General features: G+C 44.6%; 2 protein-coding genes across 2 annotated transcripts; one reads left to right on the top strand and one right to left on the bottom strand.

Annotated features, from left to right (window-relative positions):
- Positions 1-3,513: 3,513 nt before the first annotated feature.
- On the bottom strand, positions 3,514-9,215 carry LOC306779648 (extracellular calcium-sensing receptor-like; the record flags this gene model as incomplete). The annotated part of the gene is made up of 9 exons (XM_079271625.1): positions 3,514-4,427; positions 5,621-5,744; positions 5,852-6,079; positions 6,476-6,751; positions 6,835-7,050; positions 7,773-8,042; positions 8,230-8,316; positions 8,579-8,873; positions 8,968-9,215. 9 exons carry the CDS (start codon positions 9,213-9,215, stop codon positions 3,514-3,516), a joined length of 2,658 nt encoding a protein of 885 aa, XP_079127751.1.
- A 6,019-nt stretch (positions 9,216-15,234) lies between these two features.
- On the top strand, positions 15,235-19,811 carry LOC306779647 (extracellular calcium-sensing receptor-like; the record flags this gene model as incomplete). Its single annotated transcript, XM_079271624.1, has 8 exons — positions 15,235-15,383; positions 15,738-16,032; positions 16,125-16,414; positions 16,719-17,014; positions 17,643-17,848; positions 17,992-18,213; positions 18,695-18,818; positions 18,907-19,811. The coding sequence occupies exons 1-8, from the start codon at positions 15,277-15,279 to the stop codon at positions 19,809-19,811; spliced, it is 2,445 nt and encodes an 814-aa protein (XP_079127750.1). The 5' UTR covers positions 15,235-15,276.
- Positions 19,812-20,013: the final 202 nt, after the last annotated feature.

Raw genomic sequence — 20,013 nt, 5'->3', positions numbered from 1 at the left:
AGTCTGCAAGTATTTCTTCATGAAAATATGTACGAAGATATATTATATTCGCTAATGCTAATCGCGGTTAGCATTTCCCTATTGGCGGTAATGTTAAAATTAGCTTAGAAGCTAGCGAGTCGGACCTGTTGCATGATGTTGTGCATCCCCACGGCCAACAGTTCAATGTCCGGGCTACAGAAGCATTCCTTCACACACACATGGTCGGGATTGCACCACCTCTCATTCACATACACTGCAATCCCGGCACCTCTCTTCTTGCCGCTCTGTACAACGTCTATGTCTGCCCGAACAGTCCTGAAGCCGGGAAGCGACGCACTGTGTTCCGGAAAATCCGCGTGCAGCCATGTCTCGGTGAAACACATGACACTGCACTTATGGAAGTCCCTCTCAGTTTTTACCAGCTCGCCGAGTTCGTCCGTCTTATTCGCCAAAGACCTCACGTTCCCCGTTATGATCACCGGTACCGAAGGTTTGTACTTCCTCCTCTTCACCCTCCATCATCTTCGGTTCATCATCTCGAGAGCTATAATCCTCTCTAAACCCTTTCTGTGTCTGTGAACCATGGATCCACTCTCGTCTGCCTGTGTCTATGTGAGGCTTTTCTCAGCCTATGATTGGCCAATTCCAGACTATGACGCGTCAGAGTCTCAGGAATGCATTGGGGGACAAGTGGGCTTGATTGACAGAATCGTTAGCCGGAAAAAAAAAAAACTGCGCCGTGCGTCGCCCTGCGTGAAAACGGATTCGCCGAAAGTGAATTCCCTTTCCCCACGGTCCCCCAGGCTTGTCTGGCCCCCCTTCCTCCAGGAAACACTTAAACAAAACACAGGAAATATGTAGCAACAGTGTATTTAGGAGGGAAACAAAGAATTATGGCATACTTTTTATGATTCAGCGTACAGCTGAGGTGCTGCAAAATAGTTTTTTCCGGTGAAGAGGTTTGTTGTTCTGCCGTTTGTTTGCTCACAGCTCTGTACTGGTTTCATGGAGAGAAATTCTGAAGATATCTCTGGATTCTGTGTCGAATTCTCGTGCTTTCTGATGTATTGGTCGGCCGTGTTAGCCGTTAGATTTTTGTTCGTAGCTTTGTCCGGAGTGCATGGCTCGCCGTGCCATGGCGAAATATACGTGATATTGTTGTAGATCTTCTAGTTGATGATATTAGTTTCTGTATAATTGTGTTTGTAGTGTGTAAAATCGTGTGGCGAGAGGAAGATGGGATGTCGTTTAAAGTTACGTGGACATTAGCCAATAGTTGGAGCACAACAACGCCACCTTAGGAATTTCACCTGAAGATTAGGTTTTTCCTACACAGTATCAGGATTCATAGGACACTCAGGTTCATGATACATATTAGCATGAGACATGGTTCAAATACAAAAATAATATTTATTATATTACAGGATTAATTCACCGTTACGGTTTACACACAAATGACTAAAAGAGCCGTATACATTTATTTAAAAGAGGAGTAGGACTGCGGCTTACCAGTGGCGAGGTGGACCAGTGCAGGTGAGGATCCCAAAAGAGGAGGCACCCCGATCACACGTGTACACAACACTCACACACACAACAACACGTGAGGGTTCCTAACCAGGGGCACACCAAACTATACCGCACACAAAGGGAGACACCAACACCAGGAGGCACCAACCCCACCACCTTGGCTTGGCAGCTCTTACAGGGACAAAGGACACAATTACTAAAAGGCTCTGGTTCTCAGGAAAGAAAATCAGAGAAAGAGAAAATTAAACAAAAGGAAAAAATAAGAAAAGACAAAAGAACAAAAATAGCTCGGGTTAACTGATCAGCCAGGGGGGGTGATCAGTAGCCCAATTTATATAAACTAAAGGCCAGAGTGGGCCTTAACATCCCTGGTCAGAATACACATAGAATGGCTCAAGCTAAAAAGAGGTTGTTCTCATTAAAACAAGGGTGCTGCTGACAGCAAATAGCACAAGACAGGGGCGCAGTGCTGACAATAGCAGCGTCAGACCCTGTAGACGAACCCAGTAGGCCAAAGCCATTCGTCGAACACGGCCGTAGGCAAAACACCGGTAAACAAAACAGCAGCGTCCCTGAACATCAGCCGAGTTAGCTGTAGCCGCTTTCTGGCGGCGTTCCGCTCGAACCCAATCAAAAGTCCCCGATCAGGCAATATTCGTCGACTCCAGAAGGGGGGAGGAGGGCATGTAGTGTAGCTACCGGCAGCAACAGATCCACAGGTGAATCACCAGTACAGGACGAGGGGAGCCCCAGAGATAGTCTACAAAATAATGAAAGCCAATATAACACCAGAACAGTATGACCGGGAGAAACAATGCTGCCGCATTCTTGCATACCTGCACAGCGGCGGATGTCCGGCAGACCAGAAGCGGGACACACGTTTGACGTCAGGAGGGAGCAAAGGGAATCCCCATCGCATTCATATGATGCCCGCCCACCGTGATTGGCTAGTGTTGGCCTTGTAATTAAAAGGGACACCGAGGCCCTGCGAATGGTAAAAGCTCCCTTCTGCTACAATGGCTTACATGATATTTTTGCCAATAATCTCTTTGTTAAGTGGGTATATAACATGTGTGTATCATTCATTATATTCGTTTCTCAGAAGTGCATTGTATGACATGCTGTACGCTAAACTTTCTCCGTAGCCCCCCTCAAGGGGGGCTCTCGGTTACTTAAAAGGTCTAAACATAAAGTTCCAAATGCTGTAATATTGATTACAGTAACCCAGCTAGCAATACAATACTAAATGAAGGTAGATGAACAGTGCAGCATTTTGGGAAATTCCTGAAAGGTGTTTTAAGAACTAACTGCCATTGTGCTGGCTTTTGTTAGCTATGGTTTACACTTTACAGCCTCCATGAGGCATGCAAACACATTCCACTAGGAGTCACTTCATGGGACCTGTTAATTAAGCGGCATATTCTGTAAATTTAATTTGCGTCGCAGCAAGTTGGGTATCCCGACACAATTATTTGTTTTTAGACGTAGGATGTGACGGCGCCTTTATTAGGATTCAGTCTTTAGTGTGGGTTCTTCATAGTCATGTACAAGCCCATGAAGAGGGTTCATGGTGTTCACCTTATTGGGTTGACGCATGATGGGCTTCGGAGCATGCAATTAGGGAGTGGACTATATCTCAGAAAGAGTAAAGATGAATCAAAAGGTAAGTGAGTAAAATACTGGTGCCAGGCCATGTGGAATGAAAGTATGTCATATATTGTGTCAACATGACGGTACAACTATCCCAGAGAGTCAGACAGTAGAACACTATGTTTCTGTCAAATCCCAGGAAAGAGTAAAGAACCAGAAAAGAGGCAATCCTGATGGTCGACTCAGTTCTTTATAAACAGCTTTATTCCTTTCCATTTCCTCCTACTTTTTTCTTTCATGTAGGATGAAGAAAGTTCTGATCTTAAAACAACAGCTGCAATGTAGATCAATTACAAGCAGATCAATCTTAAATTAACGTGAATTAACGACAGTAGGCCTGTTATAAGTGCTGCTTTATGTCTTGGTGATGCTGCAGCCCATGATTGCTTTCTTTGTGTTCCTCTCTGGTCTCAACAGTATTATATAACATTTGGGTCCAAATAGTGCTAACAAGAGACCAAAACTGGAGGCCAGGATGGCAAAAACCTCCACTGCATCTGCATATTTGCCTGGAGAGTTGACATAAGCAGGGACAAAGGCCACCCACACAGCACAGAAGATCAGCATGCTGAAAGTGATGAGCTTGGCCTCATTGAAGTTGTCTGGAAGATTCCTTGCCAGAAATGCTAACAGGAAGCTGAGGACAGCCAGTAAGCCAATATAGCCCAGTAAAACAGCAAAACCAACGGTGGACCCAACTACACATTCATAAACTATCTTGTCGTTGTGGTATTGAGTGTTTTTATGGGGAGCTGGTGAGGCAGAGACAATCCAAGCAGTGCAGATTGTTGCCTGAATAGAAGTAAGAACCATAACTGTCCCTCTCTGCTGCACAGCACCAAACCACTTTAGACTGGTTCCACCTCCTGGCTTGGAGGCCTTGAACACAGCCAGCACCACCATGGTTTTTACCAGAATACATGAGACACAAAGCACAAAACTGATCCCAAATGCTGCATGTCTCAGTTGGCATGTCCACAGCCTGGGCCGGCCGATAAACAGCAGTGAAGAAAGGAAACATAATTTAAGTGACACCAAGAGCAAGAAACTTAGTTCTGAATTGTTGGCGCGTACTATGGGTGTACTGCGATGATAGGTGAAGATTCCCAGGACAACAGCACAGATAAATGTTCCCAACAATGAGGTCATTGTCAGACAGATACCCAGAGGCTCATGGTAGGAGAGAAACTCAGTTTTCTTAAGAACACAGTGGTCACGCTTGGCATTGGACCAGAAGTTCTCTGGACAACTGGTGCACTCCACTGAATCTGCATGAAAACACGATAACAGAGCATCAAGGACATTGTCTCTCCCATCTGTGAACACTGACATTGGATGTGCATCACCTAGGCCAGCGGTTCCCAAACTTTTTAGGGCACGCACCCCCTTCTACATCCCGACCAGCTTCACGCACCCCCAACCCCCCCCCCCCCACACACACCTTAAAAAAAAAAAGCAACAGAGCCGCATAAAAATCGGACGAATGAGAGAACAGCTTGCTCGCGTGTGGCGTTTGTTTTCGTGCCTTCGAAAAGGTAACGGACGTAACGTTACGAAGGTAACGGACGATTGGCCAGATTGGCCACATCTGTAGGCTCGTCTACTTGCAGAGAGTAAAACTCACTCTTCTTCACGCGACCGACCAATGTAGCCAGGATGTCTTCGGACAAAGCATCGATGCGCGCGACAGTGTTGTTGGACACCGGGATCACGTCCAACTTTTTCGCTTCTCTCTCTCCAATCATACATTCCACCATCTCTTTAACATTGTTCCCTCTCCACCACCGCCTCTCCTCCCTATTACACGGTCAGAATACTACCACAACACGCCGCCTGTCTCCGGCAGAAATGTGCTCATCCACGCACAGGAACAACACCGAGTTGTAATATATACCTCCATAACACCCCGCCACTCTCGGCTCATACCTCCCCAGCAACGAGGCACATCACCCGGTCACAATACCTCCAGAATGTCCCCCGGGTGAAATCCGGGACTTGGTTTTATGGTTCCGAGTGGCGGGCGCTCACTCGTTGGCGCTGGGACGCGAGGTCTCCAGCCGTCCCCGCCGTGAGGCACCCGATCGTCAGGTCTGTCAACCCTCGGAACAGGCCGCGGGTCAACAACTCGTGGGTGGCGGGGTAGAGGCGAGGCAGATCACAGAAAAATAATAAAGACTAGAGTATGGCAAAGATATGTTGATGAGAAGCGTATTTGTACGTCAAACACAAACGTAATCAGGGAGAAAATACGTTCGTGGTAAAACGTAATTGAGAATGCATTTTAGTTTTGGGGGAACGTAATTTTTAGGAGACAGGACTGCACCGCCATTACATTTTTCCTCTCGCGCACCCCCTAGAGGCACCCCACTTTGGGAATCCCTGACCTAGGCAATAAGGGCAAGATTCCCGAAAACAAATTCATTTTCAAAAATGTAACATATGTTTTTATAATGATACCAGCCTGTGTCATTGCTGATCTTTCCCTCAGAGCATGGTACACAGTCGAAACAGCAAAGAGGCTGCCCCTTTCTTCTGGCCATGCGGGTACCTGGAGGACAGCTCTCACTGCACACCGACAGGGGTGACTGATAGGATTGTAAGAGTTTTATCACAGTTATCTACACTGCTTGATTCTGTTATTGTGTCATACAGTACTACGGTAAAGGAAAAAGGTACAATAAAAAGGTGTAACCTGTTTGGAGTCAAAGTTCCAGAAGATTTTGTCATCATCAAGTGTGAGTTCTTCATCTTTGGAGGCCAACTTCTTAACAAGCCCCACATTCTGAACTTTAGTTCTTCCATCAGGGAGCCACAGCCAGTTCATCACATCATATATTGGTAAGGCATCACCGTTCTCATCAAAGGAAACTTGATCACCAAATGATGTGGTGAAGTTGACCTTTTCCAGGTAATGCATGAGCTATAAATGGGGTACAATAAAAATAAAGAAGGGGAGACTCAAATGAAAATATACTGTTGTTGATTGCATATGCTTTCAAATGCTCTGTGGAATAGATTGCGGATTTAGTCATGCAAGCTTTCAAATATAGTGCAATATAAGGTCTCTAAATTTGATCAACCACTGTCGCCATTGATTAAGTATGTTTGACAGAAAAAAATCAAAGGAATTTTATCTTGTCTTGAAACTTCTAGAAACATTTAGTCTTCTGTTCAAAGACAATCAGGAGGGTCAAACTGGCCTGCTAATGGCAGAGTTAATAATTTCTTCTTTCCACAGAATATATTTCAGTTACACCTCAAAATACAGCGTCTGTTTTCAAAGACTAAACAGCTTGAGTGTAAACTGATATCACACCTTCCATGGCTCCAATGTTTGCAAAGTGGCACAGCTGTGTCTGCTGAAAGGACCTCTCCCTGCCTTGCACTGCAGCAGGTCATCAAGAGCATACGCCAGGGCATACACCGCCTTGTAAATATTGTACTCAGGCCTGAGATCAGAAACATCCAACAACTCAGCCCCCCCACTCTCTAGATCTTCCTGTCCAGTGCATAGTTCTCCACCAGCCTCCATCCAACCTGCTGGAGGTGGTGCAAATCTACACTGAAATGTGTATTCCCAAAACTGCATGACCTGAAATGTATTTGAAACAAAGTCTTAACAGAAATTACATTGTTATTGGAATTACAGATCTGATTGTAAGGTTACCATCTTACCATGCTATGTCCATAATTATTACCACTACTACTTATATGTATGTCAGGACATATTCTTGATAGAAAATCCCTGATGCCTGGTATTTCTCCTCTGCGGATGGCAATGCCCAGAGTGCCACTCAAGTATGGCATAAGGCGTGGGGTCTGGAGCACAGCAGCTGCTGACCAGGCTTCACTGGCCATCCACTGAAGGCCTGTCACATTCTCCCTCACCACCTGTGTATTTCATTTAATCAAATTCATTCATTTTCATACAACAAATATAGTCTACTTTGTAGGGCTGAATTAGAAAAGAGATGAACACGTTCTCTCCCCCACCTCGTTAAATAATTGGTCATTGGCTCTAAGCTTTAAACTATGAAACTCCAGGTACCCCTCTGGCATCAGCTTTGGATGTGTCAGGGACAGAATATCAGTTTCCACTCTCTACATGCAAAGTGTCTTTTTAAAACAAACTTACGTCTTAACAGAAAGTTAGGTTTAGGCAACAAAACCACTTAGGCCGGTTAGGAAAAGTTTGTGGTTGAAATTATCTTGACTGACTAACAACTCGTGACTACCAAGTGATTAATGACTCATGTGACGAGCGAGTGCCCGATGAGTTACTTGACTCACTCACTTGGGTCACGGGACTGACGTGAAACAAAAAGTCAACATTGACTTTTTGTTTCAAACAGGATACAGTCAGTGGTCTCCTTGGTAAATTTTCTGTATTTGTTTGACCCAGTGGACTATCGCTCACTTTATCCTACATCATTTGTTTTAATCGTCTAATATTGAAGCAGATCGGTTTACATTAGAGTTAGTTGAAAGCTTGGTTCATGGCATACAGAAGCTAAAGGTTGCCTCCATGCATCAGTATCAGGTGCAGAGGGGCACTGACCAAGTGACAGTATTTAAAATGTTGGGAGTGAGACCAGGTTGAGAAGATAAGATACCTCTTCCATGAGTTGAATCATGTGGATCTGATGCGCAAACACAATGACCACACGAGCTGTTGATTTCTTCATTATTTCCACAATCCTCTTCAGTTCAGCACGGTCTTCACCCCAGGGCAAAATCTCTGAGTAAGCTAGACAACCTCCACCAGACTGAGCCAAGTCTGATTGGAAGGTTCGGGCAACATGGAGTCCATAGTCATCATCACTGACCAGCAGACCAGCCCAAGTCCAGCCAAATCGCTTTAGAATCTTAATCATAGCACGCACCTTTATGAATGGAGAGCGGGCGGATTAAAGCAGAGTTTTGAATGATCATTCAGAGGAAACATATCCATTCATGTCACACAATAAAATAAAGTTAATTGGCATTTAATTTGGCAGAACATGTTTTAAAGCTCAATACACTTCATCGGAAACACATTTTGCATTTGTTATTTGTAGGCCAGAGTTTCACCTGGAAAGCATCACTTGGGATCGTTCTGAAGAAGGTTGGAAACCGTCGCCTATCACTCAGGCAGGAGCATGTGGCATAGTAACTCACCTATAAAGAAACATAGTATGTACGCAGGTTTTACTTCTCATGCAAATTAGCAGAAACATGCAAACAATGTCACGTATTTAACGATTCCCCTTTTTCAAATCTAAATGAAGATGATCCCTTCTTACCAAATAAAAGCTTGTTTGAGACGCTGGAGCTGAGAATTAATGTCCATCTCCTGTCCTATCATTTTAAATTTCTAAATACATTCAAATATGGCACATCAAAAGCTCAGCTACAGCAAGACTGAAGAAGGTGAACTTACAATGGGCAAATTGAATAAACCTATCACATCAGAGGTGGCGATAGAAAATGTTGACGTGGAATCACCCACAATCCCCAGGACTGGAGGGGTCCCCAAACATTTCTCCTGAAGCAGAAACTGCTCCTCTTGACCACTAGCCAGCAACAATGCAGCACTGAATCCAAGTACAAGTGTGCCACAGTTGTCATAAAGACTGTATCCCAGAGTCACATTAGGTAAAAGATGGGAGTTTTTGTTGATCTCATCAATGGCGAAGGCCATGGTCATGGCATGCCTGAACCCTACAGTGGCAAAACTAATACATAAAATGTTACGGTTAACCACTAAAAAGCAATTCATGATTTATAATTGCCCACGCATGTTGTCTGCTATATGAGTGTGACACTTACCCTTGGCAGGTGAGCTGATTTGGTTCTGAGGTGAACGACAGCTCAGGGAAGACAGAGGTGTAGTGGACCTCAAACAGCCCACCCAAAACCACATCACCAGGCTTGTGCATCCCATTCAGATAAAATTGTCTCCTTAATTTACAAGATGAGAAAACAGAGGAAGACTCTGATACGAAAAAGGAGGAAGAGGACAAAATCAAGATCAGGTAGACATACAACAACAAATATCGGTCCAGAAATGCCCCCATATCTGCCCTCCTCACCCTCTGAGCTTCATGAACAATTGTTTACCTTTATATGCAGGTCTGTGTCATCCCCTTTGGTGGTTTTGGTCATAGTTTGACACCACCCATCAGGGCACAGGCATGTGGGAGGCAGGACAAACTCACATCATTGTGATAACATCAATTATGTGATGTATTGTCTGTTCTTCACTTAAAGTTTTGAGGTCTTAATTATTTTTGTGCTATTGAAGCTCATCTTTAATTTTTATTTTTTATTGATTTTCTTTACCTCAAATACACATCAAGGGGTAAACTCTGAAAGCACAGTGGATGTAAAATATAAACAAGAACAAAGCAATATAAGATAATTTTTACTTACATCAACTAATGTCACTGTAGAGGTCAATTCAACTTAAAAGGTCTAAACATAAAGTTCCAAATGCTGTAATATTAATTACAGTAACCCAGCTATCAGTACAACACTAAATGAAGGTAGATGAACAGTGCAGCATGTTGGGTAATTCCCGCAAGCTGTTTTAAGAACTAACCGCTATTGTGCTGGCTTTTGTCAGATGTGGTTTACAGCCTCCATGAGGCATGCAAACACATTCCACTAGGAGTCACTTCATGGGACCTGTTAATTAAGGGACATTTCTGTATATTGAATTTGCGTCGCAGCAAGTCGGGCATCCCGACACAATTATGGACTATTGGTGGACGTCAAGGGCCGCCGCCTGATAAATGCTGTGACTTTCTGCTCTTACCCATGTACACTAAGTGGAGCGGGCTCTACCAGGTTGACTAACATGCTTGCAGCGGCTGATGAGTTTCTGAGTCTGCTGGCCAAGTTCCCAGACCTCTCGCAGCCACCTTCTCCACGGTCAAGCATCTCTACCACCGGCCCACCGGTACATGCCCGGCGCCTAGATCCAGCAAAGCTCACCATCACCAAGATAGAGTTTGAAAACATGGAGCGCCTGGGCATCATTCGCCGCTCCGACAGTCCGTGGGCTTCACCCCTGCACATGGCCCCGAAGCCTGGGGGCGGATGGCGCCCGTGTGGAGATTATCGCCGGCTCAACGATGCAACGATCCCGGACCGCTATCTGGTTCCACATATTCAAGACTTTTCTACCCACTTATCAGATAGTGTGGTGTTTTCGAAAGTGGACCTGGTACGAGGTTACCATCAAGTGCCCGTTCACCCACTGGACATTCCCAAGACTGTGCTGATCACTCCATTCGGCCTGTTTGAGTTCTTGAGGATGCCATTTGGCCTAAAAAATGCAGCGCAGACGTTCCAGCGTCTAATGGACACGGTGCTGAGGGACCTGCCTTTCCTGTTTGTCTACCTGGATGACATCCTGGTGGCCAGTTCGTCGAGAGCGGCGTACAGGTCTCACCTCCAGACTCTATTTGAGCGACTCAGCCAGCACGGGTTGATCATCAACCCGGCTAAGTCCCAGTTTGGGTTGACCACCATTGACTTTCTGGGACACCGCATCACAAAGGATGGGGCGCTCCCCCTCCCGGCAAAGGTGGAGGCAGTGACTTACTTTACACGCCCACTCACGGTGAGGGCCCTGCAGGAGTTTTTAGGCATGGTGAACTTTTGCCATCACTTTATTCCCCGAGCAGCGGAAGTGATGCGGCCCCTGTACGAAGCCCTGAAAGGCAAGGCCATCAAACAGCAGGTGGACTGGACTGAAGAGAGGGAACTTGCGTTTGTTGATGCGAAAACAGCTTTGGCAAACGCAACAATGCTGGCACACCCGTCACCTAAGGCTCCGATTGCCATCACCATGGACGCTTCGGACTATGCGGTGGGCGCAGTGCACGAGCAGTGGGTGAAAGGGGCGTGGCAACCGCTGGCTTTCTTCAGTCGACAGTTGCGGCCTAATGAGCGGAAATACAGCACTTTTGATCGGGAGCTCCTCGGCCTCTTTCTGGCCATTCGGCATTTCCGGTTCCTGCTGGAGGCTCGGCCATTCACTGCGTTTGTGGATCACAAGCCACTGACGTTTGCCATGAGTAAGAGCACCGAACCATGGTCTGCACGGCAGCAGCGGCAGCTCTCCTTCATATCAGAGTTTACCACCGATCTACAGCATGTAGCGGGCAAGGAAAACCTGGACGCAGACTATCTCTCCAGGGCTGTCACCGGGGCTGTCCAGTTAGGCTTGGACTATAACAAGATGGCAGAGGATCAAGTTACAGACCTGGGCGTCCAGGAGTTGACGACGGCAGTTACGGGACTGCGGTTGGAGGAGGTCCCGTTTGGTGAAACTGGCGTTACGCTCCTGTGTGACGTCTCCACAGGCCAGCCGCGGCCGGTTATTCCCGACGAATGGAGACAACAGGTTTTTGATACTATTCATGGTCTGTCACACCCTGGTAAGAGGGCGTCGCATGAGTTGGTCTCAGCAAAGTTCGTCTGCCGTGGGCTGAAAAAGGATATACGGAAGTGGGCCAGGACTTGTGTGGTGTGCCAGCGCTCCAAGGTGCACCGTCACATAAAGACCCCTTTAGCACAGTTCTCGGTTCCAGAAAGGAGGTTTGATCACGTAAATGTGGACTTGGTAGGACCTTTGCCCCCATCCCGTGGTTTCACACATCTCCTCACGATGGTGGACCGAACCACTCGTTGGCCAGAAGCTATCCTGTTGTCATCAACAACGGCGGATGAGGTGGCTCGTGCGTTTATTCAGGCTTGGGTCGCCAGGTTCGGAGACCCAGCTGACGTTTCCTCGGTCCGAGGCCCACAGTTTACATCAGAGCTGTGGAATGCAGTTGCAGGAAGCCTAGGGATGAAGCTCCATCGCACTACCGCCTACCACCCACAGGCTAATGGATTATGCGGTCGATGAAAGCTGCTCTCCGGGCCAGTCTCAAAGACAGCAGTTGGGTGGACAGGCTTCCGTGGGTCATGTTGGGGCTCAGGACAGCCCCCAAAGACGATCTGCAGGCTTCATCGGCTGAGCTGGTTTATGGACAGCCACTGCGGGTCCCGGGGGAGTTCATCCCCAAAGTCACAGACCCTTGGTCTGCAACCCAGCAGCGGGAAACGCTCCTGGAAAAAGCTAGGCTGTTTAAAACAGTGCCCACATCACAGCACGGCCTTCCACAGTCATATGTCCCGTCCAGCCTCAGGTCAGCGGAGTATGTGTTCGTTCACCAGGACGGCCACCGTGGACCCTTTCAACCCCCTACGTCGGGCCGTTTCGGGTGCTGGAGACCGGAGACAAAACCTGGAAGGTCAACATGGGCGGCAAGCTGGAATACGTGTCGGTTGACCGCCTTAAACCAGCACATCTGGACCTGGACCAACCGGTACGGTTGGCTGAACCCCCACGGCGGGGGCGGCCTCGGGCCCTCCCACCTCAGCACGACAAGACCCAGGGGGGCCTTCAACGGTGGTCCTGCCTCCGGCCCCAGAGACACGGTGTCGGGCTGGTTGGTTGATCCGGGCCCCGAGACATTAATGGTTGGGACTAATCTCGGGAGTTAGTAAATTCTGCGGGGTGCGCATGTAGGGGACGACCGAATTCATGGGGCCCCTTTAAGGAAAGGGGCGTAACCCTGGTGACAGGGGGGGTAAAGGGTGGCAGGAAGTGAATGTGTGTATGTTTTGTATGGATGGAAATAAACGGCCACAAGGTGCAGCCAAAGGGAATACTCGCCTCCTTGTTTGTTTCCACACACCTACAGGAGTTTCCTTAGTACTTCAAATACATATTGAGTTCCAAAAGAACAAAATCTCAATTATAGTGAGAAAAGCACTAGCACAACAACAAAAATGCATTTTTGTTGGTATTTACCAGTTTGTTGAACAGGTATAATGATAAATAGTTGTGTTTCTGATCAAAAATTATTACTACGTTTTTACTGTTGAGCAGGAATACTGTTTTCAGCCACCACTGTAATGATGTCAGCTCACACCATCGTTTCGAAGTGGGATTGAACTGGTTTGTTCCCTTTTTTCTTACAAAAAACAAAACAATTATTGTATATGAACCTCAATCATGTAGTTTGAGTAAGTTTCTATTGGGCTGTTTTACTGGTTTACTGGCAATTTAAACTTGTTCTCTCTTCTTTTGTCAAATTAGTTTCCTCTCAATGCAGTTTTTGTTTTGTCTTTTAGCTTTTTTTATAATTGCATAACAGTTGTGTCGAGCCCACCTTACATTCAGAGATGACCTGTAAAATGTTTCTTGGTGGAGATTCGAGTGTGTGCTTGTACTGTAGACGTGCAGGGGTGTACATCTAAAACATCTGAGGTAAAATGTGACAGCTACTGAGCCACAAAGAAAGTATCCATGAAAACCTTTTATTACAGCTCTGCATGACCTTTTCAATATGAATGCAGAGGCTATTCCTTTAGCTTTTTCAGAATTAGTATTGACAGATAAAAATGTTAGCTACGAGAATATGCTAATCACTAAAGCTCTGATTTAGGGATTCCCTGATCTCTTGGGCCTCCGGGCCTGTGCCCACCTATAGTCTGTTCAGTGTCTGTGCTGTTTGTTACAGCTGCACTGTGTTCTCACCATTCATTGGCACAAAATAGTTGTATTATCCGTCCAGGAAGGAGACATTCTTTGCAGGAGCCTCTGTGCGAAGGTTCACACAGATGCAAATCCCAGGAGCAGCACATGTCTGGTTCACGACTTCCAACAAACAGCAAGGGCTTATAAACGTGTTGCTTATTGGTTAGGCACTAGTGTGAAAGGTCGACCATTGACTGATTGGATTATTTATGTGGGACATTTCAGGGATTTTTTCAGGTCCATCCCCAGTGTTGATATCACAAGCAGTCAAGCACTAAATAATCCCTGCACATGGTTATGTTGTGTGATTTTCATTATAAATACAAGTAACTTAGATTTTTGTTCGTTTTGAAGCGTTTGCTACCATTGTGATTCATGTTACTGTATGTTAGGATGCTTTTAGAATGCTGTTATGAGGTGTGCTTTACATTATATCAGTCACATCCATTTGAACTAACCACAGGGTTGTATATCATCTGTGAACATATATTCGCTCAGTCTAGCTAAAATGTCCACTAGGTGGTAGTAGCAGAGTGAGCCATAAAATGACAGTACGGTATACCTGGGTGGATCCTTGAGTTTGGGAATTCGGTACAGTAGATAGCAGATATGCACACATCAGCATGAGAGACATGTTACCTCAATAGATGTTTTGTTGTTGCTCAGTTAATCCCTTAGCAAAACTACAAACAGATTTGATTTTGTGTGCATGCATGCAACCACTTAAGCATTGAAAAATACAATACAATAAATTGCATATAATACATTTCACGAACAACAAATGGAAGACTACTGAAAGAAAATGTTGTATTGCTAATAAAAAAAAAGAAAAGAAAATATACAACATATACAATATTTCAGGACACCTCTGGCTTGTCAGGGCCAGTTCTACTTTGCTGGATGTTGATTACAATTTAGTTTCATCAATCTAAACTGTATGAGTTTTGTATGGCTTAGTTTATCATCCAGACTCAGCCACAGTTCTTTTTCAAATTCAGATATACCATGTCATGCTAAATATTCAGTGCCTTCTCAACAACTAGGAGTAAAGACTGTAATCTGTCAGAGCAAGGTTTGTTTGAAAATGCAGTCAACTATTAACTGTTCAATGCTGATTATTTGCAGTTTGGTCAGATTCATTTCAGTAAATTAAGTTTGGCAGAGTAAATTGAAATAAATAATAATGGAACAATAAATATTTTAATCACTGGGTAAGAGCATCCTCTCACTGACGTACAGTAAACTGACGTACAATAAAAGGTTTGAAGCTTCAATCTGAAAATCTATATTAACCTGTGAAAACACAGTTTGCCCACATAAGGACAGTTGAAGGGATGGAGATGTCAGCTCTCTTTATTGGTCTGATGCTGTCGCTGGGTTTGTGTGAGCTGAACTCAGCTGTTGCCTTGAATGGTTCTGGGGATGGTGTGAAACAAAGGGCTGGGCTTACAGAGGAGAGGACTGGTGTTGGGCTCAGCACTGAGGCTTCATCGGTTAAATGCAAGCTCCAGGGTACCACTCGTCTGCCTGCATTCTCAATGGATGGTGACTACGTTATTGGTGGTGTTTTCTCCATACATAACTACATGCACACAGTGAAGCATAACTACACCACCATGCCTGATTCAATAAGATGCTCAGGGAGGTTAGTAAGAGGGAGATGTGGGGACTAAGAGGATGTTACTCTGTGGGGATGGAAATGTTTATACTTTTTATTAATGTTAATTCATTAGTATGTATTATATTCACAAAATACAAGAGAATTGTTGTGATTTTTTTATTTGTTTACTGTAAACAATATGAAAACTAAAATTTGAGTTTAAAATAGCAAACTTTTATTAATCCGTGCATTAATATTATTGTGCAAATTGGACTGACATATTCTGTGTTGTGCTTTTTGGTGTTCAGTTCTCCCATATTATGTATTTGTATGAAAATAGTGAATTGTCCTCATATGTCGGACATTATTTTAAACAGTGACACGTGTGTCTGTGTGCAGCATTGACTCCCGTGAACTGCGCTTTTCACGCGCAATGATCTTTGCCATCGAGGAGATTAACAACAGCACGGAGCTGCTACCGGGCATCAAACTCGGTTATCAGATCTACGACTCGTGCACCTCTGTGCCTGTTGCGGTGCATGTGGCATTCCAGCTATCAAGCGGCCTGGACCCAGTGTTTTACACAGGTGACAATTGCTCACAATCTGGTACGGTGATGGCCATTGTTGGTGAGTCTGGGTCCACGCCATCCATCAGCATGTCACGCATCATCGGGCCCTTTAACATTCCTCAAGTAATATTTTGAATTTCTGCAAACTGTGTTGAACAGACCAGTGCTATTTTTTGCCCTTCCTGTTAAAACATTATACTGTCGTGTTCCTTTAGGTGAGTTACTTTGCCACTTGTGCATGCCTGTCCGATAAACAGCAGCACCCGAGTTTCTTCAGAACAATCCCGAGTGACCAGTTCCAGGCTGACGCTCTGGCCAAACTGGTAAAACACTTTGGTTGGACTTGGATAGGTGCCATCCGATCGGATTCGGATTATGGAAACAATGGCATGGCGTCTTTCCTGGACGCAGCACACAAAGAGGGGATCTGTGTGGAATACTCTGAATCTTTCTATCGGACCCACCCACGGAGCAGGATCCAGAGAGTAGCTGACATTATCCGCAGGTTTCTACATTCACTGATTATGTGCTTTTGTTCCCTGTGCTCATACTGACCTTCTGCACACAAATCCACAACAATGTTCTGTAAATATAAGACAGAAGACTATTTTCTCATTCTCGATGCACATTGGAAATGTATCTTTTTTTTCCGTGACGTGTATTTATCTCATATTTGTTAATGATCTTTATTGTGAAAATACTCAGTGGGAGAAAAAACTGTTTTAACTATCTCCATACATATGTATAAATATTTTGCAATATATTTTGTTTATATTGGTATTATACAATCTTCTGTAATTTCTCTCCAGGTCGACAGCTGTGGTTGTTGTGGCATTTACAGCTCCTGGAGACTTGAGGATTCTGCTGGAGGAGCTGTCACTCAAGCCCTCTCCACCTCGCCAGTGGATAGGCACTGAGGCCTGGGTAACTGACCCAGACATGCTGAGGTTCAGCTTCTGTGCTGGAGCAATCGGATTTGGCATTGAGAAATCTGTCATCCCTGGTCTGAGAGACTTCCTGCTGGACCTCTCTCCCTCTAAAGTGGCGGCCTCTCCAGTGCTTACTGAGTTCTGGGAGGATGAATTCAACTGCAGGCTGGGACAAAGTGAGACAGTTTGGCTGATCTTTAACATAACTGACACTCACAGATGGGTCTTTGTCTGTGTTGTGTTTTTTTATTCTGTCTGAGTGGAGCAGCAGCTGCTTTAACAACCCAACCCCAGAGTGATTTAAAGTGAAATCTAGTGTTATTGAACAAAGACATGGAGTAAAAATAAGGTGCATCTCTGTTAATAATCGAACGTGAAATGATGATCTTTCAGGTCAAGCCAAGTCACTCTGCTGGCTTGAAGGAGATGTCAACACTAAAGTCCTGAACACAAGCACAAACTATATAGACAATCTTTAGGCCACCAAGCTAAAAAAAAGTCCAAAGAATTGTACTTTCAAGTATGTATCAGTTACAATATATGTAAATATGTAGGTTGGTCTGAATATACAATTGTATTGACGTGGATTTCAAATCATTTATTCGTTTAAAAGACATTTAAAAGTGCTTTGAAATGTAATGGAAAATAAGCATGTTTTATAAGGGAATTACAATAATATATATACGAGTTTCTACAAAACACGTTTAACAGGTTAAATGAAACTAAAGAAGAACATTATACAAAAGAAAGAATGATGTAAGTGTCAAGGCTAAAAAAAACCTTCCTGTCTTTGTGTGTTTTTAGGATCAGCCACAAATAAAAATGCGTGCGATGGAACTGAAGACATAGAGATGATCCAGAGCCCGTACACTGACACATCTCAGCTCCGAATCACTAACATGGTGTACAAGGCTGTTTATGCAATAGCACATGCCATTCATAATGCAATGTGTCAGGAAACACACTCTATAACTCAATGTGACAAATTCACCAGCATAAAGTCCAAACAGGTCAGTCAGAACAATTAAGTGAACAACCCCAATGTCCCTTTTTTGCTGTACTGAACTGTTTCCTAAATGAAGTACTCATTTTAGTATACAGTACATTGTTTTATTTCTCGCCCTCACCGTCTTCCGTTACTTCGTCCTCACAGGTTCTCACTCAGTTGAAGAAAGTTAAGTTTTCCCAAAATGGTTATGATGTGTCATTTGATGCTAACGGGGATCCTGTGGCCACATACGAGCTGATTAACTGGCAACAAAGTGAGAGTGGTAGCATTGAGTTGGTGACAGTAGGGCACTACGATGCATCACTGCCGGAGGGCCAGGAATTCCATATCAATAGGAACCTCACCTGGGTGGAGGGTCGCACACAAGTAGGGACCCCAAAATGAATGTTATAACATATTCCAATTTAAAATTTGGTGATAAGTGTTCTTGGTCCCTGTTCCTCCAGTCCTTACTGGCTGTGAAGAGATCTGTTCTAAAGTTACATCATTTTCAGTCTCACATCACACTTAATAGTTTCAACTAAAGAGTTCCCTTGCTGAGTTGTGGCAGAGGAATAGTAACAAAAAATGGGACTTTGTCCAAAAAGACTAACTTTGGAAGATAACCACTTGCTTTGTCCAAGCCAGACTGCTGAAGCCTCATTTTGGCTTTAGTTGAACTTTAGAACGCATTTTTACACAACTGTGGATTTGTTTCCACCAGTCGCTGCATTGACAAAACACATGTACACAATACACATATTGACATGCAAGTGTTGTTTTTAGACAGATCTGAACCTATCCTTTAATCATCGGCGCTTCGAAGCACACTTGAAGATGTGTGAATTTGTTTGTGTCTATGTGCCAGGTGCCTTTGTCAGTGTGCTCTGATAGCTGTCCTGCAGGAACCCGTAAAGTGCTGCAGAAAGGAAAACCCATCTGCTGTTATGATTGTATTCTGTGTCCTGAGGGAGAGATTAGCAATGCTACAGGTATTATTTTTCCGACTGCATATCTACTGGACAACATCAACTATCGAGTACGACAGCTAAAAGGCATTTTTTGTTTGTCTTTTTTCAGATTCCCCTGAATGTTTCCCTTGTTCCAAGGAATTTTGGCCTAATGCAAAGAGAGACACTTGTCTCCCCAAGCCTGTAGAGTTTCTTTCCTTCAATGAGGCCCTGGGAATCATTCTGGCAGCATTCTCAGTTGGTGGTGCCTGTCTTACCATTATAACAGCGGCTGTGTTCCATCGTCACAGGACATCCCCGATTGTCAGAGCCAACAACTCTGAGCTGAGCTTCCTGCTGCTCTTCTCTCTGACTCTCTGTTTCTTATGCTCATTAACTTTCATTGGAGCACCCTCTGAGTGGTCCTGCATGCTGCGCCACACAACGTTTGGGATCACCTTCGTCCTCTGTATGTCTTGTGTTCTTGGAAAAACAATAGTCGTGTTAATGGCATTCAAAGCCACTCTCCCAGGTCGTAATGTCATGAAATGGTTTGGTCCTCCACAGCAAAGAATGACTGTAGTGTCTTTCACATCCATTCAAGTTGTAATATGTACTCTTTGGTTGGTTCTTAGTCCCCCTTTTCCAATGAAAAACCTAACCACATACAAGGAGCGGATCATCCTGGAGTGTGCATTAGGCTCAGCTATTGGGTTCTGGGCTGTGCTCGGGTACATCGGCCTGCTGGCTGTCTTTTGCTTTGTGTTAGCTGTCCTAGCCCGGAAACTACCTGATAATTTTAATGAAGCTAAGCTTATAACCTTCAGCATGCTGATATTCTGTGCAGTCTGGGTCACCTTTATCCCAGCATATGTCAGCTCTCCTGGTAAATTTACCGTGGCTGTGGAGATATTTGCCATTCTGGCATCCAGTTTTGGACTCATATTGTGTATATTTGCTCCAAAGTGTTTCATCATATTGTTTAAGCCAGAGAAAAACACCAAGAAACATTTAATGAACAAAAGCCAATTCTAAAAAAATCTGACTTTTTGTAAAAACTAAGATGGCAGTTGAAGGGACTTTTAATAAACATACATAACCCCAAAACAGGGAGAATTTGTCTTGCATGTGTATTCTTGGATAAAAATAAACCAATGTCCAGTTGGTACAGTTTCACATATATGCTCACTAGCATAATGTAAATAGCAGCTTTGTCGATATTCAATCTGTTTCAATT

The sequence above is a fragment of the Melanostigma gelatinosum genome (genome assembly GCF_949748355.1).
Source record: "Melanostigma gelatinosum genome assembly, chromosome: 7".
NCBI classification, from domain to species: Eukaryota; Metazoa; Chordata; class Actinopteri; order Perciformes; family Zoarcidae; genus Melanostigma; species Melanostigma gelatinosum.
Note: the sequence above shows the minus strand (reverse complement) of the source record. Positions and strands in the feature narration are given on the sequence as shown.